Source organism: Lithobates pipiens, unplaced genomic scaffold, assembly GCF_037356315.1.
Source record: "Lithobates pipiens isolate NorthernLeopardFrog02 unplaced genomic scaffold, aLitPip1_a1.2 Scaffold_18, whole genome shotgun sequence".
Lineage (NCBI taxonomy): Eukaryota > Metazoa > Chordata > Amphibia > Anura > Ranidae > Lithobates > Lithobates pipiens.
The window spans coordinates 374,158,606-374,183,761 of NW_027507758.1; the positions used below are offsets into that span (position 1 = coordinate 374,158,606).

General features: G+C 45.5%; 1 protein-coding gene across 1 annotated transcript in view; it reads left to right on the forward strand.

Annotated features, from left to right (window-relative positions):
• DVL3 (dishevelled segment polarity protein 3) overlaps window positions 1–25,156 on the forward strand; it is a gene marked incomplete in the record, with an annotated part of 225,661 nt that overhangs the window by 183,054 nt on the left and 17,451 nt on the right. Inside the window, 5 exon segments of the mRNA XM_077487709.1 lie at window positions 2,861–2,996; window positions 4,774–4,867; window positions 7,317–7,386; window positions 7,646–7,785; window positions 9,229–9,305. Coding sequence (XP_077343835.1) covers window positions 2,861–2,996; window positions 4,774–4,867; window positions 7,317–7,386; window positions 7,646–7,785; window positions 9,229–9,305 — 517 coding nt within the window.

The window sequence follows — 25,156 nt, forward strand, 5'->3', positions numbered from 1 at the left end:
CCATGGTACAACTATTAGTCGTGCACTCAACAAATCTGGCCTTTACGGAAGAGTGGCAAGAAGAAAGCAATTGTTGAAATCCATAAGAAGTCCCATTTGCAGTTTGTGAGAAGCCATGTGGAGGACACGGCAAACGTGGAAGAAGGTGCTCTGGTCAGATGTGACAAAAATTTGACTTTTTGGCCTAAAAAGTAAAACGCTATGTGTGGTGGAAAACTAACACTGCTCATCACCCTGAACACACCACCCTCACCATGAAACATGGGGGTGGCAGCATCATTTTGTGGGGATGATTTTCTTCAGCAGGGACAGGGAAGCTGGTCAGAGTTGATGGGAAGGTGGATTGAGCTAAATATAGGGCATTCTTTGAAAGAAACCTTTTAGTCTGCAAAAAAACCTGAGACTGTGACGGAGGTTCATCTTCCAGCAGGACACCAACCCTGAAAACATACAGCCAGAGCTACAATGGAATTGGTTTAGATCAAAGCATATTCATGTGTTAGACTGGACCAGTCAAAGTCTAGACATAAATCCAATTGCGAATCTGTGGCAAGACTTAAATTGTTGTTCAGACGCTCTCCATCCAATCAGACAGAACTGGAGCTATTTTGCAAAGAAAGGGCAAAAATGTCACTCTAGATGTGCAAAGCTGGTAGACACACACCCAAAAAGACTTGCAGCTGTAATTGCAGTGAAAGGTGGCTGTACAAAGTATTGACTCTTAGGGGCTGAATACAAATGCATGCCACACTGTGTTTGATAACATGACTAGAACATATAATATTTTGATTATTGATGGCCACCATAAAATGTGTACTAGTCATAATCAAATCTTTTTTTGTAAAAAATTTGTACTCCCACCGCATTTAAACAGCTATAATTTACTTTGTTTACAGCACTGATTAACTTCACTGTTATGTAAATTCTAAATGAGCTTCGCTTTTAGTCAGCCATAAGTATTACTTTAAAACCCCAAAGTGCAAAATGAGTTCAGTGCTGGTAGTAACATTTTGTCTGCTTTCCAAAAATACCTGTTTTATTTGGATTGTTTTTCCATAGTGTACTTGACCTAGTTTAAACTGATTTAGAACTGCATGCATAACGGTTTATGGGCTTATATTCACAAAATCAAATAAATAATGCATTGTGTAATATAATGCCCCATGCACACGAGACGCTGTTAAACGCGTGTTCGGAGGCAGTTGGACACTTTATTTTTTTCAACTGCCCCTGAACTCATTCAATGTTATCCTATGTGTCCATGTACACAGTCTCGTTTTTTACAGTTTTTTTACAGTTTTTATGCAGTTGCGTTAAACCTCGTTTTTCCAAAAGCAAAAAAATGGGTTCAGATGCCAAACGTGTTAAACACGGTACCGGCGTTTTGCCGCTTTTTTGTTTGAGTGTTTTTTTAAAGGTGCCTTATTTTTTTTATTTTTGTTTTTACATTAATTTCAAAAATGATGGCAAATTATGAAAAAACATTAAAAAAATATATTTTAAACAATTGCAAGTAAACAATCCACAACTTGTGCCAAGTGACCTGACAGGTGGCAAGTGACGTGGAAATGGACAAACCACAACTTGTGGCAGGTGACACGCTAAATACAAGTACCGTACACTGCTGCTCTCATAGCTGCTGCTACTCGCTCTGGTCTCACAAAATGGCTGAAATAGTTAATACTGTTTTTTGAGCTTGGGGACGGTCTGATGTTATCTTAACTAAACGCTTCTAGACAAAAATGCAGTAAAATTGTGGCAAAACGGGCGTTTCTAAACGCCAGTTTCAGCTTTTAAAAACGAGTTTGCACCGGCATCTCGTGGGCCTAACTCAACACAACTGTCACAAATCTTCATTTGCACTGACTTATGAAACTCATGAACAGTGAAATATTGGTTCCTGTACTTTAATTTCTATAAAGCAATTTACTTCAGTGCAGGGGCGTCTTTAATATTGATTGGGCCCTGGGCAAACCTTTTTTTGGGGCCCCCCCAAAGCCCCACACTCTGAGACATACAATAAATAGCAGCTAGACTCAAAATCACTTCACTGCAGCAGATCAGGCAACGGTTGGTTTCCAGAGGTTACAGCACACATTACGACTCAGTGATTAGTTGCTAGAGCTTACAACCCATAATTTCTGCTTGCTGATTGATTGCTAATGGTTAATGCACATTAATACTCAGATTGGTTGCTAGAGGTTACTGCACATCCTTACTGCTAACCAATTGGTTGCTAGAGGCTACTGCACCGCATTACCCCTCACCTATTGGTTGCTAGAGGTTACTGCACATTATTGTTGCTTACTACTTGCTTGCTAGAAATGACAAGAGATCATTACTGTTCACTGATTTGTTGCTGAAGGTTACTGCGCATCATTACAGTGCAGTGATGAGGGGTGTGCTATGTACAAATTGCAGGGTTGAGGGGTGCTCGGAGCTCGAAGTATAGGGTGCGTCACTCCTTTGCTCTTTCATAGAGTTCGATGTATATAGAGGAGGGAGGCGTTTGAGCAGCCGTGGGGAGAGGAGCGCTGTCGCTTGTAAATACAGAGACAGCACTTTTGTATTTTCAAGTGACGGAACTGAGCAGCGCCAGAGGTGGCTGACCTCTAAATTTAGTTGTTTGAAATATATTTTCCAGAGTGTTCTCTTTGGTTTCCAAAAGAAAATTGGTGTATAACTGTCTATATAGCATGTTCTGGCTAACTACAAAAGCATTGTTTCTGAATGCACGTTATCCCATTATTGCTTTTTATGCCCACTGATGTATAGCTTGATCTACCCATGTATTCCTTGCTTGTGGACTTCTGTAAATCCTAGAAAAAGTCTTAATTTTTATTTTATTTTTTTGTCACAGCTCCCAGGCTAAATGGTACATCAAAGACGGAGAGACGCAGGGATACTGGAGGGTATGAAAGCTCATCCACCCTTATGAGCAGTGAGCTGGACACAACTAGCTTCATTGATTCTGATGAGGATGATTCCACTAGCAGGTATAGTTTTGTTTATTTCTCTTCTCTTTTTTTTTTTTTTTGTTTGGCATGCACTCTTAACCACTTCAGCCCCCGAAGGATTTACTCCCTTAATGACCAGCCAATTTTTTGAAGTACGGCACTGCATCACTTTAACTGACAATTGCACGGTCGTGCGACGTACCCATACAAAATTGATAAATTGATGAGACACACACAGCTTTCTTTTGGTGGTATTTGATCACCTCCTGTTTTGTTTAGTTTTGTTTTTTTAATATAATAATATATTATTTATTCATCAGTTTAGGCCAATATGTATTCTATTACATATTTTTGGTAAATAAAATCGCAATAACCGTATGTTGATTAGTTTTCGCAAAAGTTATAGCATCTACAAAATAGGGGAAAGATTTATGGACTTTTTTACTTTTTGTTTGTTTTTACTAGTAAGGGCAGGGATCATCTATTTTTAGCACGACTGCAACATTGCAGCAGACAAATCTGACCCCAAGTGACACTTTTTGGTGACCATTGACACCAATACTGTTAGTGCTATAAAAATTCACTGATCACTGTATAAATGGCACTGGTAGGGAAGGGTGTTAACACTAGTGCTGATCAAAGGGTTGAGTGTTCCCTAGGGAGGTGCTTTCTAACTGTCAGGGGGATGGACTAAATGGAGTAGAGCGATAGCTGTTCCTGATCACTAGGAACAGCTGATCACTCTTTCTCTGCTCCCCTGTCAGAACGGGGATCCGCTTTGTTTATATAGGCAGAACTCTGCCGCAGTATATGTGCTGTGGGCAGTCCAGAAATGGTTAAAGTGATTGTAAAGTTTATTTTAAAAGTAATAAATGTTGGCGGCGCTCCTGGCTTTTCTTTATCGGATGCCCCCACAGAGCCGCTTTCCCTGGTGGCGCTCATGAATCTCGCTGTTGCATCCATAGAAACAGACAGCAAAACTCGGCCCCGCCCTCAGCTCTTTTGCACTGGATTTGGATCACTGGAACATCGGATAGTAAGCACAGCGTGTCCGTCCTTCTTTTTTTTTTTGGTTCAGCCAGCTAAAAAGCATGGTTTACTAGGCTTTATAGTTTACTTTCTTTGCCAGTGCTTACAATTAGGACATAGGGTAATGCCTGGTACACAAGATGAGATTATCAGACGACTGATCGTCCTTTTTTTTTTTTTTTCTTCTCTCTTATATGAAGAATTTAATAAGTCATGAAAATTCTCATATGACAGACAAATTCAGAAGTGGTGTGTTGTAGTGTCTTTGGATTGTGTTTTTGAATGGCAACTGTACTGATTAAATTAAAATTGTTTTATCTGGGGAACTGTTTCAGTCGGCTCTCAAAAGCTATGTACTAACGATCAGATTATCGTCTGATTCGAATTCAGTATTTTTCATAAGATGTGATTGTGTATACGGGCTTTAAGGAAGGAAACCCTTGTCAAGTAAGCATACATATGAGAATTGATAACGGTAGTTAATATGACTGATTAACCTGCTGCTTGCAGTGATTAGGCTGCATAAGGGATAACGGTTTCTCTATATAGAATAGAGAACACTTGATGTACACAGAGAATTTTTCTGTGTATTCGAAATCTGAATGACGCATCACTTTTCCATGGATGAAAAAAAAAACTTTGACATGCATCAGATCACTGCTTTGGGGGGCAATATGTGAGAACATATGTGACATGTTCTAGTGTGTGTTTGGATTCTAGTGAGAACAGGTTGATCACTTACTGTACTGTTTTTTTTTTTTCTATTTATACAATATTCGGCTTGCAGGTTTAGTAACTCCACAGAGCAGAGCAGTGCATCTCGTCTAATGAGGAGGCACAAGAGACGCAGAAGGAAAACAAAAACCCCTCGTGTTGAGAGGGTGAGGTCTATTTCTTTGAAGACATTGATTGTGTTTGTGTTTTTTTATATAAATGTATTGTCTAATCTTGAATTAAGAAAAAAATTGTTTCTCTTTATAGTACTGTTAAAACAAATACAGAGAGAAGTATATGGAATACAGTCCACAAAGCTTTTTTAGGTCTCGTTCACACTTGCTTCGGCTTCAACACACATTAAAGTGCCCATCTCTTGAATATGTTTTTTTTTTTTTTTTTGATGCTTCGCTGTTGCTTTTTTGAAGCTTTAATGAAGCTTGGCAGATGGGGGGGGTGTGTGTGTGTGTGTGTGTGTGTGTGTGTGTGTGTGTGTGTGTGTGTGTGTGTGTTTGATATCTCATACCTGCAATTTCTCAAAAAAAATTAAGCCAAAGACAAATTAAAGCTGCAGGTGCTTCAAGCGAGCTTTGCCATAGACATGGGGTATCCTTTTTAAAGCAAAGCAACGGAATGTTTAACCACTTCCGGACTGCCACACGCCAATATGTGTCCTACTTTTGAAGAGGAATATTGTTATGGTAGCAGCTAGCGGCCATAACCCCCGGTATCCTCCTCTTCTTTGGCCAGCAGTTCTGTTTTCTGATAATGGTCGCCTCTGCCTTATGGTCTCTGCCTTATCGGCAGGCGGGAGAGGGGGCCCCCATCCCACCTCACTCCGGTGACCTCCGCCGCTTACCAGAGCCGTCAGCAGTGGCGGAGGTGATCGGATCCTTTTTCATGCTGGGTATGGAGACAAATGAGGGGAAGATGGCCCCAACCTGTCTCCATACCATTGCAGGGCGGAAACGAGGTCAAAACGTCACTTCTGCCCATAGCTCTTAAAGGGCCATTTTTTTTATTGCATTTTAGTGTAAATATGAGATCTGAGGTTTTTTTGACCGCAGATCTCATATTTTAAGAGGTCCTGTCATGCTTTTTTTGTATTACATTGTATTACTCTATTACTGTAATAGGAATAAAAGTGACACAATTTTTGTGAAATTGAAAAAAAGTTTTAAACGTGCCCCATCCCTCCGAGCTCCCGTGCAGTAGCAAACGCATATGTGGTCAGTGCCCGCATATGAAAACTGTGTTCAAACCACACATGTGAGATATATCACGTGTTCGGTAGGGCGAGAGCAATAATTCTAGCCCCGCTCTTTAACTTAAAACATGCAACCTGTAGAATTTTTTAAATGCTGCCTATGGAGATTTTTAAGGGTAAAAGTTTATCGCCATGCCACGAGCGGGAGCAATTTTTAAGTGTGACATGTTTATCAGTTTACTCGGCGTAACATTATCTTTCACAATATAATAATTGGCCTAACTTTACTGTTGTCTTATTTTTTAATACAAACAAGTGTATTTTTTGCTTGTAAGAGCGCTGCGCAAATACGGTGTGACAAAGTATTGCAACGACCACTATTTTATTCTCTAGGATGTTAGAACCCCCAAACATTATACATAATTTTCTAGCATAAAAAACTGTTTAACTTGTAAACAAATCTCAAAAAGAGGCTCAGTCCTTAAGTGGTTAAACAGGACTGTAAGCTAACCTTTTTATTTGACAGGGGCTTAGACTGGTGTTCAGAGGTTTAACAAAGCGTGTCTAAATGTTTTGAAGGAAATGTAAATGAGCCCTTAAGGCTACAGATAATTAACTTAAAAATTATTTTCTTCTTAAAGAAGTATGGCTAAAGCTATTTTGTTGTATTTTTGTGGGTCACAAGGGTGCACTTAGTTCTGCACTCCGGTGACTCAGATTAAACTGGACTAAAGTCTGCTGTCGGCTGATGTCACAGGGCTGGTCTGGACTCTGCAGGGATCCTGAAAATATTGTCCGGATCTTCCGACATGGCTGCCTGGCAGGTATGTCTGTCTCTTAGCATGCCATGGAGAGACTGAGCCAGCCACTTTCACCCCCTCCACAACCCAGGGCTTCAGTGAGTGCTGGAGGGGCAGAGCAGTGAGCGAATGACTGACAGTTATTGACTCTCTGCTCACTGAAGATCAAGAACTGAGCAATCGCTGATCTTTGATCCAGCCAATTTATCAAGCCACTTTTGATCTTCAGGCAGTATATTTATAAGTATTTTTTTGGTTTTGAGCATAAACACTCTTAAACATTGTGTACATTGGGAGTTTTATTTTTAATTTTTTCCTTTAACCAGCGGGTTCAGCAAAAGTCTCGCAGATCCCCGCATCCACACAAGCGGTGTTTCAGGGATCTCTCTCTGCATTATTCTAGTCTGATAGTGGGCATCCGTGTTTCCCCCATTCCTAAGATTACACAGATCAGCTCTGCAGCCATGGGACAAATTCTGTATGTGCATACCCAGCTTTACTAAAGGGTGTTTTAAAAAAAAAAAAAAAAAAATTAAAACATGATAGGAATGTGGAAATGTATTTAAACCTGTATAGACTAACCAGTAACGTTATTTTTTCTTTTTCCAGTCGTCGTCTTTCAGCAGTATCACAGACTCGACTATGTCTTTGAACATAATCACAGTCACGCTCAATATGGGTGAGTGTGGTATACTGATTCACTCCCCCTTTTTCCCAGCTTGTCCAAAACCATGTCAACAGTTGATGCATCTCTTCCATCAGAATGTGTTGGTTCTGGTGGGATATCTAACAGTTTGACTCATAACAGACATTTGTAAGTTTTTCAGACTTAGACACCAGCTAGTTTGTTAGTTTCTGTGTATTTCTTAGACTTATCTTTTATTTATTTGTGTTTATTTGTTGTTAATTATTTTCCTGTTGTGTATTTGTGCAACTAGAAAAATACAACTTTCTGGGCATCAGCATCGTTGGACAAAGTAATGAACGTGGGGATGGAGGAATCTACATTGGTTCCATCATGAAAGGAGGAGCTGTGGCTGCTGATGGGAGAATTGAGCCAGGAGATATGTTACTGCAGGTGCTTACATCTAGATTTATCCTGCAAACCTCAGAAAGCAGTATTGGGACTCATGCACACTGCAGCTGTCAAAACGCCTGTTTTGCATAGGTTTGAATTTTTTTCCTGCCCCTAAACGCCTTTCGTTAATAATCCCATAGGCTAACATATAAAGGCAAATCCAGTTTGCATTACAAGTGCACTTGAACGTGCAGTCACTGTAGATCTGAGGGAGACATGCAAGGGAAAAAAAACGGCATTTTAGCTTGCAAATTTGGTGATAAAATCAGCAGAGCTTTCCCCTCAGATCTACAGCGGTCTACAACGACTGCACTTACAAGTCCACTTTCAAGTGTACTTGTAGTGCAGGGTGGATTTGCCTTATGTAAATCAACCCCTATGTGTCCATGCACACATTGCTTTTTAGAGGCGGGCATTTTTGGGCAGAAGTCTGAACGCACCAATATTGCCTTCAGGAGAGGAGCCTTTGGGCAGAATTAACACCTGATGCTTCTATATACTATGTGCGGTCATTCATTTCACTAAAATGGATGGACACCCAAATGCTTGTTGCACCTAAATGTGTTTGCCACTAGTTTTCTGCCAGGAGAAAAGCATTAGAGGAGCATAGTGTGCATGAAGCCTTCAAGAAAACCTGTCCAGGGAGAAATATGTAGGTTGCCATTGACAACCTCTGTCGGCAAAGTCAGTTGCTCAGCTGTCATGCTGATGCTTTGGTACTTTGAGTTACTGACCCAGATCAAGTATAGAAATGAGAAATTTCGTTTTTTATGACTTTGCTTGCTACAAACTTTCTCTGGACATTCCAATGGCAGGTTATTTGGTTCTACATTGACCCAGTGTTTATAATTCTATGAACGAGTTTGCTCTTTGGTCTTATGGCAAAAGGCATTATTTTGATAGGTAATGCAGTACACTTTAATCAATACACTACTGCAAGTCCTGTAGCTTTGTCCTCCGAGCAGCAGGTGGAGCTGTTGTGCTCACAACCGATCTGCCTGGATTCTGTTCATTTATGGCTTATGATGCTATATAATCACCAGTGTTGTTTCCTGTGCATTGCCTCTACGATTAAGTCCTGGGACAAAATGTGTCTGAGGCATTCTCTACAGGTGGAGAACAGGAGTTGAGTCCATCTTTTACCAATTTCATTGAAATGTATGCAATAGGGAGTCAGTGTCTGTGTACAGACAGGCACCATTTTGTTGAAGCAGAACTTCTAGGCCATCTACCGTTTTATTTTTTGCCAAAATAAGTTTTTTTGTTTGTGCAGCAAAAATAATTTAGTGTACTTTTTTCTGAAAATGGACCTTTGTGACCATATTATGCATGATAATTTTAAACTGCCGCCATTTAATTGTTTTCTTGCACAAAATATTCAACTTTCTTGTGGAGTCCTACAGAACTGAAATTAACCAGGTCCTGCATCTTTGATTTCTGCAGGTCAATGACATAAATTTTGAGAACATGAGCAATGATGATGCAGTCAGAGTCCTTAGAGAGATTGTACACAAACCAGGGTAAGTTTGTAAAGAGAGGTAATTTTATTTTTTATATAGATAGATTTTTTTTCTTAGCAGTTTTACATTACAGTTGGAACTTACAAGCGTTCCACACAGCAACGCACACCTAAATACTTTGGTAAGCATAGGGCAGAGTCCCACATATAGCAATTTAGAAGCTTTAATGTCACCCAAATAATCTAGTCCTCTATTTAAAATGGATGTGAACCCTTTCATACACCCAGTGAAATTGCTTTCCTTAGGTGGTACACAGAGATTAAACAAATCTGTCTACGTAAGGTTTATCTGCAGCCCCCTCTTCTACATCCTTTCGAAGTCCAGAGTTTCTCCGAGCATTGAGGAAAAAGGGGGCAGAGCTGAAATTACAATCTGCACAGCTCTGTAAATAGAACTCTGACAGCTGATTGGAGAGAAGGGGAAATACCCCTTTACACAGCACACAGGAATTATACACGATTTATATAGTGCCAAAAAGTTTACGCAGTGCTTTACAATGTATAGGGGGGGCAGCACAATTACAGTACAATACAAAAGGTACAGGAGGGCCCTGCTCGTAGAGCTTACATTCTAAAGGGAGGGGGTAGTGGTACTAAAGGTAATAGCTGCAGAGAATGATTTGATGAGGGTGGCTCGGGGACAGTTAGGTGGGTGTTGGATAGGCTTCCCTTAATAAGCGAGTTTTCAGGGAACTACTAAAGGTGGACAGGGTAGGGGCTAAGTCTGTCAATCAGCTTGTCGGTTTCTCCCCATTTCCACATTTTCTCTTGGAGTCGGAAAAAACTTGTCAGTGAATTATGCTGATAGCGGAATGAAGCAGCAAAGATAAATTACTCTTGGTGCTCTTAATTGAGACAAGTATGCATTAGAGGGAAATGCTTTGTTCATATATCATGAACTGCGGTTTACAACCACTTTTAAGTATTTAAGGTATAATATGTCTTGTATAAGGACTGTCTACATTTTCCTGTTGCAGTCTACTGCATGCAGGGAGAGGGAGTTGCAATCTTATTATGTAGCCAAACATATTGCAAACTGGACTGTTAGATATTGCACCTGGGAGCGTATAAGCTTAGGGCTGGCAGGGAATGCAGTTATAAATTGATATGAAAATGTAGTTATGGACTTCTTGCAAGTAAATTTGATTTATTTTGTAAATCCTAGGTAAACCTTTTATTTGTCCTTCCTGCGTTCTTATTTGGAATCGTGGCATTTTACACCAGCCACAAATGGAGAATGGGGACAGGATAAACCCCATTCACAGAACGCCTTGCTATTTTCTCAAAGAATGCAAGGAATTCTCTGATTGGACAAGGTGTAGAGGCAGGGCAGTGATGTCATGATCTTCGTTTTGTCCAATTGGTGAACGCCTCTCATTCATTGAGAAAAATGCAAGGGAACCTGTGACTGGCTCCTGTGCCACGTGAGCAAACCTCTGTGTTCAGTATGCAGCACTGCAGCCACTTGGCACAGGACATGGAAAGCAGCAGCAATTACTGTAGTGGTAATGGCCAATACACTGATCATCTTCCACAGATACCACAGGTAGGGCATATATATGCATTCTTAAATGTATTCAGGCCAATGTAACGTTGCAAAAAAAATACCTGGAGTTACGTCACGGAGACCAAAGGTGTGGAGTTTTTTGATTAGGAGGGGGTGGTTAACCATATCGAAGGCAGCAGAGAGGTCCATGAGTAGGAGTGCAGAATAGTGTCACTTAGGTTTGGCCATTAGTGGAACGTTTGTTAGTTTTAGGAGAGCAGTTCCTGTAGAATGTTGAGAATGAAATCCAGACTGAAGGAGATCAAGAAGGCTATTATCAGCAAGGTGGATGCTCAGTGGGTTGTGGACTAGACGTTCAAGGAGTTTGGTTAAAAATGCGACCAAGGGGCCCTTACAGACCCGCCCCTCCTGGGCGGTGGGATTGCTGCGGGCCTGCTTCACCCCCGGGGGAGGCCCGGGAGAGCTACATGGAGGCAATTTGGCCCCCCTCTCCTGGGTAGCTGTCGGGGGGGCGGCCCAATGCCTCCCCGACCCCATGCATATAGGGGGGAGGGGGATTGGGCACCAGCCTATCCCCTCCCTTGAAATTAGAGGCACTCTGGGGCAGGGCCCTAGCTCGGAGAAACCAGATTAGGCATGGTTATGCAAGAGACACTACAGGCGTTAGTTAGGAGTCGAGCACCAGACTTATGTGTCCGACTTAGACCACCAACTCTCTGCCACCCGGGAAAGGATCTATGGGTGTCATTGTTTCAGTTTATTTGTCTTGTATTTGGTCCTGATACACCTGTCTAATGTATACTCAAGTGTATTCTTCTGTTAAAATGTTTCAAAATAAAGATTTTACAAAAAAAGGGGACCAGGGAGATGGGGTCTAGGTTAAGATTGGTTGGGTCCAGTGAGGGCTGTATGGGGCTGATAAGTGCATCTTTTAAAGAGTTGGCGAAGATGCCAGAAGAGAGGGAGAGATTTGAAGATGTGGGTTAGAGTGTAAAATAGAGCTAGAGGGTGAATGTAGCATTTGCGAGGGAACAGGATCCAGAGTAAAGTAATTTAGCAACCTCATCTACCTCATCAGTGGTGTAATGATGGTCTTGTACTTGCTTCGCTTTGTTATGAAATGTCATGTAAATCGCCCTTTATGGTTCAGATGTGGTCATGGCCGTCACTCTAGCTAAAAGTCAGTCTCTAGTTGCAAAACTCAGTCCCTCTTTGTCCTGCCTGTGGGCCCTTCTGCTTCCTGTTGCACCTTTGCTAGGTGGATCAGGCAACTAATTTCTAAGGCTTACGTTCTTAAGGGTAGAGTTCCTCCTTGCCCATTCTGCAAAGGTGGGTGTCTTGGGCTTTTCTACATGAAGCATCTACTTCCCTAATTTGCAAATCCATCACTTTGTATTCTGTTCACACATTTTTAAGTTCTACTATGTGAATATTAAGGCCTCTGCTGAGGCAACCTCAAGATGCTTTGTTTCTTTATTTTTCTGGAGGGTGGGGGTAGTTTCTAAACCTTGTTTTCTGTTCTATTTTGCCATGTTTTTTTTCCAAAAAATACGTTTATGGAGCATCATAGAAGAATAACGTGATGCATCAACAAGAACCAAGTGCAACGTGCACTAAACAAAAATAAATCCCATTTGACATTAGTTACCATTAAATATATTGCATTTCTATATAAAGCATACAGGGTGTTTCAGATAGTAAGGTACCTATAGCAGTTAGGCCATCTGAGGGAATGATATTCCAACACTTTCCTGCATGTATATGTGGAATACAGCAGTAATACAAGTAATATACATTATAACTTATGGGCATTGGAGCTGGAGGTTAACAGGCCTTTAGTTTGTACTGGACACCAATATCATGTTTCAGCTGTTAGGGATTGGTCTGTGCATGTGGATGCATCTTCCATCTACCTGTCCCATATTTTGTTAAACTTAGCTGGACACACTCTGTATGTATAACACCTTTTTATAGGGGAGTGTGGAGTTAACCTCTCCCATCCACTGCTGGATAGTCGGAGGAGTTGTTTTAATCCAGGTACGGGCAATTTGCTTTCTGGCTAAAAATAGCGCTTCTTGTAGAAATATACAGAGATATTTCTCCTCTTTCAGGAGAGAGAGGATGCGGAGTAGGCACTGACGGGGGCATAAGGTTAGGGGAGAGCCCATATGGTCGTGGAAAAATCTGACCACCTGGGACCAGTAGTCTTGGAGTTTGACAGGACCATAGCAAGTGATAGAATGTACCCTGGGAGTCTCCACATTTGGGACATGTCGAGCTGTAGTTGGGTTTGAACTTAGACGAGTTGGGGCGAGGTATGATCTATGGAGGATATAAAGTTGCGTGAGTCTATCTGATAGTTTAGGGGATACTGCCTTGGAGGCGGTCAGTGCATCCTCCCATTCCTCTTCCTCCACTGCTCCCAAGTCCACCTCCCATTGAATCTTTAGCCGCTGTGCCTGGGAGGGCAGTATGAGACCATTATAAAAAAAAAAAGAAATCAGTCCCGTAGGGTCCTGCCTGCGAATCACGTTCACCAGGGGTGGCGTCTTGAGGTGGGGTAACGGAGGCACCAAATTGGATATTAAGAGAATGTCAGAGCTATAAATAGTGAAAGAGCATTCGGTTAGTTAATTAAAAGTCATCCTTTATGGCCTGGAATGACCGGATTACCCTGTTGCTCGGAACGTGAGAGGAAAAGGATACCCTTCGCAGAGTTCCCCCTTGCAGTGTAAACTCTGGAAGGAACTCTGCGGACCCTGATGTAAAGGCGATATACACTGATTTTGTATTTTTGGAGGTGGGGGGTGGAGGATCTTGGGTGAGTGCCTGTACTTTTTTTTTTTTTTTTTCTTTTCCCCCAGGACTTGACCCCTGCCGCTAAGGCGTTTGACTCTGTGGAATGGAGCTATCTTTGGGAGTGACTCTGCAGATTTGGCTGCGGCCCCAAATTTATCAAATGGCTGCAACTCCTTAACCTGGCTCCCACTGCCTGGATTCAAATCAATGGCAGGATATCTGAACCATTTGCACTGTCCAGGGGCACTCGTCAAGGGTGTCCCATATCACCCTTATTGTATGCCCTGGCCATGGAATCTCCGGCCATTGCCATCAGAACCCATCCCCTCATCAAAGGTCTCCGTGTGGGCCAGATGACAGACTCTCAGCCTGTAGGCGGATGACATGCTCCTACACCTACAAGACTCAGGCCCATCCCTAGAAGCAGCTTTACAGCTGTTAAAACAGTTTGGAGAATACTCCGACCTACAAATTGGTCCAAGTCCCAGATTCTCCCTCTGTACTTGGATCCCATCCGAGGCCCAGGCAGCGCTCCCTCTTGTCAGAGCCAACCAAAATTAAATACCTTGGAGTACAGTGTTCAAGAGACCTTGCAGACTATATAGGATTGAATTTGGACACCCTATTTGCCCACCTTAAAGTCAAAACACAAGTCTGGTCCCGACTTCCTCTTGGGGTTATGATTCTCCTCCCTAAACTACTCTATTTATTCTGGCATGCTCCCCTCAACATACACCCCCCCCCCCACATTTTTAAGTCAATGGAAGCCATTCTCAGCACCTTCGTATGGGGGCTCCTCCCGACACAAGCTCTCCTGGTGAACTCTGAAGTGCCCAACGCATCTGGGAGGCACCGCTCTACCCGGACTTGGCTCTATATTATTAGCTCTATATTATGTAGCTTCCCAATTATCTCCCTTTTACTATTTTAACCAGTTAGACGAGGATCGATACTTGGCTCTTGTTTGCTCCTCCCGCCCGGGCCTAGTTGCGCATCCGTTCCAGATCCTCCTATGCGACACTCATGTGCCCCCAGACACTAGAAACAGCATGCTGTCCCACCATTGCAAAATTTGGCGAGACACCAGAAACGAGACTAAAGCCCTTGTGCTCCACACGTATACGCCTCTATGGGATAACCCCCAACTCCCTGAACTACAAACTGTTCCTGACCAAAATATTTGGATTGCGAAGGGTATCCTTTTCCCCTCGCATGTTCCGAGCAACAGGATAATCGGGTCATTCCAGGCCATTAAGGATGACTTTGAATTAACTAACCGAATGCTCTTTGACTATTTACAGCTCTGACATGTTCTTAACCACTTAAGCCCCGGACCAATTGTCAGCCTAAGGACCAGAGGTCTTTTTACAATTTGGCACTGCACTGCTTTAACTGTTAATTGTGCGGTCATGCAATGTTGTACCCAAACAAAATTTGCGTCTTTCTTCCCACAAATGGAGCTTTCTTTTGATTGTATTTGATTGCCGCTGCGATTTTTTTTTTTTTTTTTTTTTTTTTTTTTTTTTTACGCTGTAAATGGGAAAAGACTCAATTTTGAAAAAAAATATATATTTTCTACTTTTTGTTATAAGAAAAATTTAATAATCTGTTTGTCATACATTTAGGCCAAAATGTATTCAGCAACATGTCTTTAGTAAAAAAAATGTCAATAAGCGTATATTGGTTTGCGCAGAAGTTATAGCGTCTACAAACTAGAGTACATTTTCTGGAATTTACACAGCTTTTAATTTATGACTGCCTGTCTCATTTCTTGAGGTGCTAAAATGGCATGGCAGTACCCCCCCCCCCCCCCCCCCCAAATGACCCAATTTTGGAAAGGAGACGCCCCAAGGAAATTGCTGAGAGGCATGTTGAGCCCATTGAATATTTTTTTTTTTTTTGTCCCAAGTGATTTGAATAATGACAAAAAAAAGGTTTACAAAAAGTTGTCACTAAATGATATATTGCTCACACATGCCATAGTTATATGTGGAATTGCACCCCAAAATATATTCTGCTGCTTCTCCTGAGTACGGGTATACCACATGTGTTGGACTTTTTGTGAGTCTAGCCAGGTACGGCACCCCGAAAACCAATCGCTGCCTTCAGGATTTCTAAGGGTGCAAATTTTTGATTTCACTCCTCACTACCTATCAGTTTCGAAGGCCATAAAATGCCAAAATGACACGCATCCCCCCCAAATGACCCCATTTTGGAAAGTAGACACCCCCAAGCTAGTTACTGAGAGGCATGTTGAGTCCATGGAATGTTTTATATTTTGCCACAAGTTGCGGGAATATTACAAACTTTATTTTTTTTTTGTGCACAAAGTTGTCACTAAATGATATATTGCTCACCCATGCTATGGGCATATGTGAAATTATACCCCAAAATACGTTCTGCCGCTTCTCCGGAGCACGGGGATACCACATGTGGGGGGCTTTTTGGGAGCCTAGCCGCGTACGGGACCCCGAAAACCAAGCACCACCTTCAGGATTTAAATATAAAATGCTACAAAAAAAACCTGTTAGCGATCGCAGGGATCAGGCCTGACTCTGCGAACGCTGCAGTTATGTGTTTAGTCTTTTGTAAGTGACAGTGATCGATCGATACTGCACTTGGGTGGGCTGGGTGGAGGGGCAAAACACAGGTGCTAGCAGGTATCTGGGCTGATCCTGCTAACAGTGCGTTTTTTTGGAACCCTAATCTGCTGGGAACGCTAGTATAGATCTGATCAGATGTTGATCTGTTCAGATACTATACCACTATGGGAGGTGTATGCTTTGCGCGTGGGTGTTAGCGGTACTGGCACTAACCTAGCGCTGCCTGGGGGAACGCAGACCCTATCTACCCTAAAACCTAATTGATATCACCCGCCGGGTGATCAGGGGTTTAAACCTTTATTGGGTAATAAATGGTGGGTGCCCTGATGCTATAAAAAGCAAACTAACTAACCAGCGTCACCCGTAACACTTATACAGTGATCACTGGTGAAAGGGTTAACTAGGGGCAATCAGGGGGTTAAAACCTTTATTAGGTAGTATATGGGGGTCCCTGACGCTATATAAAAACCTGATGGGGAACCTAAATAACTGGCTAACCAGCGTCACCAGTGACACTTATACTGTGATCGCTGGTGAAAGGGTTAACTCTAGGGGCAATCGGGGGGGTTAAAACCTTTATTAGGTAGTATATGGGGGTACCTAACGCTATAAAAACCTGGTGGTGAACCTAAAAAATAACTAGCTACCTAGCGGCACCAGTGACACTAATGCAGCGATCAGAAAAATGATTGCTTAGCGACACTGGCAAAAGGGGGTGAAAGGGTTACCGGGGGGGGCAATCAAGGGGTTAAACCTTTATTGGGTGGGGGTGGGGGCTACCCTGGACCTAACACTAACTGCCCTGACACATTTTACAGTCACAACTGACACTAAATGCAGTGATCAGTAAATAAACACTGCAATCAGTGACACTGTGACGGGACGGGGGGGGCAGGGGGTGATCGGGGGCTGACTGGGGCTTAAAGTGTGCCTATGTGTACCTAAATGTCAGTGTAGTGTTGGTGCACTTACTATGATGTCTTCTCTCCTCGCCGTCCGGTCAAAAAGACCGCCTTGAGGAGAGTGACATCACTTCCTCCTGCTTGTGTTTACACTACACAGGCAGGGGAAGCTTCTCATTTGCCAGGAGAGATCGTGAAGCGAAATGGACCGCCGCAGCCAGCGGGAGGGTGTCCGAACGGACCCCCCACCCGCTGGAAGCCAGGCACGTACGGGTACGTGCTTGTGCCTGTCCATGCCATTGTGCCGACGTATAATTACATGCGGCGGTCCTAAAGTGGTTGATATCCAATTTGGTGCCTCTGTTCCCCCACCTCGAGACGCTGCCTCTGGTGAACGTGATTCGCGGGCAGGACCCTAAGGGACTGATTTCTTTTTTTTATTTTATTTTTTTTTATTTTTTTACAACTGTCTGATACTGCCCGTGGCCACCTCACAGGCGCAGCGGCTAAAGATTCAATGGGAGGTGGACTTGGGAGCAGTGGAGGAAGAGGAATGGGAGGATGCACTGACCGCCTCCAAGGCAGTATCCCCTAAACTATCAGACTCACGCACCTATATATCCTCCATAGATCATACCTCGCCCCAACTCGTCTAAGTTCAAACCCAACTACAGCTCGACATGTCCCAAATGCGGAGACTCCCAGGGTACATTCTATCACTTGCTATGGTCCTGTCAAACTCCAAAACTACTGGTCACAGGTGGTCAGATTTCTCCACGACCGTATGGGCTCTCCCCTATCCTTATGCCCCTGTCAGTGCCTACTCGGTATCCTCTCTCTCCCTGAAGAGGAGAAATATCTCCGTATATTTCTACAAGAAACGCTATTTTTAGCCAGAATGCGAATTGCCCGCACCTGGATTAAAACAACTCCTCCGACTTTCCAGCAGTGGATGGGAGAGGTTAACTCCACACTCCCCTATAAAAAGGTGTTATACATACAGAGGGTGTCCAGCTAAGTTTAACAAAATATGGGACAGGTAGATGGAAGATGCATCCACATGCACAGACCAATCCCTAACAGCTGAAACATGATATTGGTGTCCAGTACAAACTAAAGGCCTGTTAACCTCCAGTTCAAAGGCCCATAAGTTATAATGTATATTACTTGTCGTCTGCTGTATTCCACATATACATGCAGGAAAGTGTTGGAATATCATTCCCTCGGATGGCCTAACTGCTATAGGTACCTTACTATCTGAAACACCCTGTTTGCTTTATATAGAAATGCAATATATCCAATGCCCCCTTCACTCTGGCCCCCTAGTGTTCTCTGTATCCTTCACTCCCCCCCCCAGTAACTTCCTCTGTCCCCTTCACCCCCCCCAGTAACGTTCTCTGCCCCCCTTCACCCCCCCCCGTAATGTCCTCTGCTCCCTTCACCCACCCCCAGTAATTTCCAGTTCCTGGAAGAGTGTGGGCTGGTGAGATCTCAACTGACCTGTCAGCGAGGTGATGAGCAGACAGCGGTGTGGTGCTGTTCCTTTGTTGACCATGAGGTGGCAGCAGTGGCCCCATAGAGCGGAGGTTAGGTGGTATCGGTAGTTGTGGAGATCTGTGTGTGGCAGCGGGGAGAAGGAGGAGGAATTGGGAAGGAGAGTGGAATGGGGCACACCTGTGACATCACACACCAGGCATGCCGATTCTACGAGGTTTGCCATTACACCGGGACACTCACAGCCGGTGTTTGTGACTCGGGTGTTGTAGTTTCCTCCTGCGCTGCTCAGTTCTCTCCAGTCTCCACCCACTGCCACCAGGAACTTGAGCGTGGTCCGGACTACAACTCCCAGAATGCAGCGCAGCCCGCCCCTGTTCAAAGGCCAGTCCTGCTAAAAGGAACTGTGTTCCTGCTATGAAAAGGTATAGGAGCTCCGTTCCCATGTGTTCCCGCTGGACTTGAGCCCTGCTTAGCGGCTTCCGGGCTCACCACTATCCTGGAGCCTGTTTTGTCATGTGCAGTTTGTAAATTCATGAAGAGTCTGCAAAGATGAAATGCAGTGTTTTTGTTGGGCATAAACCCTGCCTGGTCAGGGTGTATGAAACTGAGTATTGCTTTAAGGCGCAAGGCGAGGATTTTGGCTAGAATTTTTACATCTAATTGTAGAAGTGAAATGGGCCTATACGATTCTGGCAATAGGGGGTCCTTGCCCGGTTTGAGGATGAGGACAATGAGAGCTTCTCCCATAGGTGGCAGGAGAGTTGATGAGTCAAAGTTGTGAGTGTAAAGGGCTTGTAGTTTGGGGATAAGGTTATCTTGGAATTGCGTGTAGAATTCTAGGAGAAGGCAGTCAGAGCCTGGTGCCTTAGAGGGTGGGAGATTTGCGATTGCCTCGGCTATGCACTCCGATGTAATGGGTGCTTCTAGCTGGGTCATTTGGGAATGGGAGAGGCTAGGGAAGTCTATATCTTGGAGGAATTGGGTTAATTCGGCTTAGGTGTGACATGTTGTGGATGTGTAGAGGCTAATGTAGAATTGCTTAAACTCTTCCGCCACCAGGTCGGGGTCTGAGACCACGGATCCAGAGGCTGTCTAGAGCTTGACCACGACCGGGGGGCTGTGGTCAAGATGAGCCAGCAACTTTCCCGCTTGTTCGCGGTGTTCAAATATGCATGGTTTACTAAAGAAAATACCCCTTTTGGCTTTTTCAAAGTGCAGTTGGTCTGTTAACCTAGATTGCAGCTTAACTAGGGAAGCATTGGCTGCCGATGGGTCTTCGAGTAATATTTAATCGAGGGAGTGGAGTAGCTCTTCGGATTGTTGTAGTACAGTTTTGAACGTAGCTTTATATCTGCTGATCCATGTAGACAAAATCAGTCGGGCATTCAACTTAAAAGCCTCCCAGACCAACCCAGTGGGCGCGGAGCCCAGGTTGGTGTGGAAGAAGTGTACCCACTCCCTTTGGGCTGCGTCTAGGTCTGGGAGAATGGTAAACCAAAATGGGTTCAGCTGCCAAACACAGTTGGGGGTTGGGGTTGGTGGCCACTGAGAGACGTAATGTCATCCAGTACGGGGAGTGGTCTGATAGTACCCTGGTGTCGAACCCCACATCAAGGAGCTCAGGCAGCAGGGTGGGGGAATCAGTATTTAATCAATTCGGGACATAGCTGGTTGCGAGGGGGTGAAGCATGAATAGTATTTTGGATGGGTATTTGTCGCCAGGAGTCTGTCATGGCTAACTCCGAAATTAACCTGCCGAACCTTGTGTTGTGTGGGGAAGATGTCTGGGCAACGTTACGAAGTCTGTCTAAGCTAGGGTTAATCATCATATTGAAATCACCCAGCCAAATTGTAGTTACTGTGGGGTGTTTGGCCATGAACGCAAGACCCTCCTGCAGGGCATAGACCTGAAAAGGTGGTGGGATCTAGAACGCCAGGAGTACCACCTCCAGGCCACCTACATGAGCGTGAATGAAGAGGAACTGGCCCTGGGGATCCGACCGCAGGGTATGGAGTTGGAATTGCACAGTGTTAGCTATGAGGCTAGCTATGCCGTGGGAGTTTGAAGTGTACGGGGCATGATATAACCAACCGACCCAAGGTTTTTTAAGTGCCATTTGAGTTTGGCCGGTAATGTGGATTTCAACTAGGACTGACACATCTGCCCGCAGGGACTTAAGATGGGAGAGGACAGCGGTCCCCTTGGGTTTAGCACAGAGCCCTCTCATATTCCATGTGAGTATTTAAGCGTGGCCAAGAGGTATCGTGAGAAGTTTTAGGCCTATGGTCGGATCCAACAGGGGAGGCACTCGTCAAAAAATCCAGCATGGGTTATATCCCATACGTCCGTTTAACATAGCAAGTGAGGCAGTACCCGCGGGTGGGGGGCACCCCTGATCGGATGCACTACTAAGGGAGTAACCCTGACAACCGCACAGAGATGTGACCCTAGGGCAGATAATACAGGACAAGTAATAGCATCTGAGGGTGTGTGCAAAGCACCGGAGGATCAAGGGGGGGTAGGAGAAAAAAAGGGGTTGGGGAATTTCCATTTCCCCTCCTTCTGACCCCCACAACAGTTGAGGAGCAAGCTGGGAGAGAAGGTAGTGCGTCCAGCCCGTTATTTCAGGGGTCTCGGCTGTCCCCGGGGGGGGCTTTGAAGATGGGGGGGGGGGGGGGGTCATAGGCACATGGGGAAAGCACCAGGCAACCGCAGACTTATGATTCAGATGAAGATGGGTAGCCTGGGTCCATAGCAGTCAGTACATGTTCGCAGGGCTGCAGGTTGGAGCCGGTTGAGGAAGTTTGATTGGCCAGTTGATGTTCCAGCCATGACAGGACAGCGGCGGGCTCCTCAAAGAACTGTGCCCTTCCATCCCGGACCACCCGCAGCCTCAACATGGGCAGAAAAAAACATGGCATATGGGAGGTGGTGAATGCAGAGTTGCCGCTTAGCTTCTGCAAATTGTGCCCTTTTTCTGCACCTCAGCAGAAAAGTCCAGGAATACCACGACTGTGACCTTGCCAACCATAATGTTTCCTCGTTCACGGTTGAGGCGCAGAACTGTGCCTCGATCCCTGTAATTAAGAAGCTTTGCAATAAAGGTTCTTGGGGGGGTGCTCCGAACGGTGGAGGGCGGCCAGCCGAAGGATAAAAAGGCCACTCTATCAAATGTCTTTATTAAATTTTCCAGGTAGGTAGGGGGATCTGAGCCTTCAGAACGTTCTGAGAGGCAGACAAACCACAGGTTACATCTTCTGAGTCCGTTTTCCATGTCGTCCTGCTTGTGCAGGACAATACTCAGTGGATGTTGAAGTTGCTCCGTGGAGACCTGCAGGGGAGCGACCTCCGCCTCCATGCGGCTCACTCTGCGTTCGGTGTCAGTGGCCCTATCTCTCAACTTCTGGATGTCTTGCCCGGATGACAGAGATATCCACTTTAACCTCCTCAATCTTTGTTGTGAGAGTGGTTTGGCACAAGGAGACAGCCTCCAGGATTTGAGCAGTATCGCTGGATGGAGATTTCTCTGCGGCCTGGACAGGATCAGTGCCATCTTCCCCCTCAGTGTCCTGACCCTCGTGGCGGTATTTAGTCAGCTTGCTCACGGCTTCGGATGCCCGATTCGGCAGCGACATGACAGCTGGGAAGTAGGCGGACGTCGTGGGCAGCGAAGTAGTGTGCTCAAAGGAGATTTTCCCCACAGGATTGGGTAAAAGGATTTTACCTCAGATGGAGCGCTCACTCCACACGTCCTACGCCATCAAACTCCAGGCCACGCCCTTCTATTTCACCATGTTGCCCACTCCTCTGGTTATTGCATGGGTATATCCCATGGTCTAAGAATACAATAACTGTACAATTAAGATTAATAGGAATTTTCACTTACCTGTATTTTTTCTTTATTGGAGTACAGTGTAGGATGCAGGCCCCTCTACTGTGTTGTTCTCTCATGTTTGCTAAAATACTGAGGTTTCACGGAGTGTGCTATATGGCTTTCTTTTAAGGTGACCCTTGCAAGTTTATTTTTTGCAAGTGCCCAATCACCTGAAGGCTGCATATAACCATGATCTAGGAAGTCATGTACAGTACTCGGAGATGAGAACTTTACAGGCAATTTAAAATTCCTTTTTTTTTTTTTTTTTTTTTTTTAACCAGTAAAATTCCTTTTTTGGTTACAGTACAGTACACTGGTCCCTCCCCTCTGTTCTTATGATCTCGCTATTGGTTGCTAGAAAAGCAAGGCTAGCTCGGTGTGGTAGAGGTTATATGGGTTGATGTCTCTGCAGCTTTTTGTCACTTTACAGTCACCTGAAATCAACTGCATATAACCCACTTGTATTGATGTAAAGAAGCCTGTGTCATGTACAGTGCTTCAGAAAGCTGTTTTTTTTATCGTACAATACTGGGCACAGAATGTGTAGTCATAGACCAGCCATGTCTAAAGTCCGGCCCACGTTCCGGTTTTGAATGGCACGCCTGGTTATTTGGACATAGATCTTTTGTGGGCCCCAAAGATCTCCCAGCACCAGGGCCACAAAAGATATATATGCTGCCTGCCTTGGAGGGGACAGGAACGGGTGCCGTATACACAGGAGAATTTCCTGTTTACACAGTAGCCTCTGTAATAGGAAGTCCCATCTCCTGCGCTACCACTGTTCTGTCCATCATAGGTGGCGGGACTTTGTAGTAATGAGGCCACAGATAAAAGGTGTTGCATTCCTGGCAATGGTGGGGGGAGGTGTTGCATTCCTGGCAATGGTGGGGGGAGGTGTTGCATTCCTGGCAATGGTGGGGGGAGGTGTTGCATTCCTGGCAATGGTGGGGGGAGGTGTTGCATTCCTGGCAACGGTGGGGGGAGGTGTTGCATTCCTGGCAACGGTGGGGGGAGGTGTTGCATTCCTGGCAACGGTGGGGGGAGGTGTTGCATTCCTGGCAACGGTGGGGGGAGGTGTTGCATTCCTGGCAACGGTGGGGGGAGGTGTTGCATTCCTGGCAACGGTGGGGGGAGGTGTTGCATTCCTGGCAACGGTGGGGGGAGGTGTTGCATTCCTGGCAACGGTGGGGGGAGGTGTTGCATTCCTGGCAACGGTGGGGGGAGGTGTTGCATTCCTGGCAACGGTGGGGGGGGGGGTGTTGCATTCCTGGCAACGGTGGGGGGAGGTGTTGCATTCCTGGCAACGGTGGGGGGGGGGGGGTGTTGCATTCCTGGCAACGGTGGGGGGGGGAGGTGTTGCATTCCTGGCAACGGTGGGGGGGGAGGTGTTGCATTCCTGGCAACGGTGGGGGGGGAGGTGTTGCATTCCTGGCAACGGTGGGGGGGGAGGTGTTGCATTCCTGGCAACGGTGGGGGGAGGTGTTGCATTCCTGGCAACGGTGGGGGGGGAGGTGTTGCATTCCTGGCAACGGTGGGGGGGGAGGTGTTGCATTCCTGGCAACGGTGGGGGAGAGGTGTTGCATTCCTGGCAACGGTGGGGGGGGTGGTGTTGCATTCCTGGCAACGGTGGGGGGGGAGGTGTTGCATTCCTGGCAACGGTGGGGGGGGAGGTGTTGCATTCCTGGCAACGGTGGGGGGGGAGGTGTTGCATTCCTGGCAACGGTGGGGGGGGTGGTGTTGCATTCCTGGCAACGGTGGGGGGGGGTGCTGCATTCCTGGCAACGGTGGGGGGGGGTGCTGCATTCCTGGCAACGGTGGGGGGGGGGAGGTGCTGCATTCCTGGCAACGGTGGGGGGGGGAGGTGCTGCATTCCTGGCAACGGTGGGGGGGGGGAGGTGCTGCATTCCTGGCAACGGTGGGGGGGGGAGGTGCTGCATTCCTGGCAACGGTGGGGGGGGAGGTGCTGCATTCCTGGCAACGGTGGGGGGGGGTGCTGCATTCCTGGCAACGGTGGGGGGGGGGTGCTGCATTCCTGGCAACGGTGGGGGGGGGGTGCTGCATTCCTGGCAACGGTGGGGGGGGGGGTGCTGCATTCCTGGCAACGGTGGGGGGGGAGGTGCTGCATTCCTGGCAACGGTGGGGGGGAGGTGCTGCATTCCTGGCAACGGTGGGGGGGGGGAGGTGCTGCATTCCTGGCAACGGTGGGGGGGGGGAGGTGCTGCATTCCTGGCAACGGTGGGGGGGGGGGGGGGAGGTGCTGCATTCCTGGCAACGGTGGGGGGGGAGGTGCTGCATTCCTGGTTATTCTATTTTTTTTTTTTTTTTTTTGTCCAGGTCAAGTGGCTGTCTTATGTCTGGGCATGTCCAAGCTCTGTTCCCCAAGGTTTAGTGAGGAATAGCGATTTAGACTAAAACTGCCCATTTGTTTTCCATCAGGTGTTGGTGTGTGTGCAGTCTTCTCCCTCTACTTCTTGAGTTGAGCATGAATAGTTGGCTGAGGCAACTGCGTGTGTTTAGAGATGTGCTGGCTGACCAATAATAAAAAGACAAGTAATAAATGAAGAACTGAAAAAACGTCTCCACTGAAACGTCCCCCAAAAAGTCTAGAAAAAGGAGCCTTTTGCATAGTCTAAAGTGATATGCGACATTTATATTTTTCTTATGTTTTG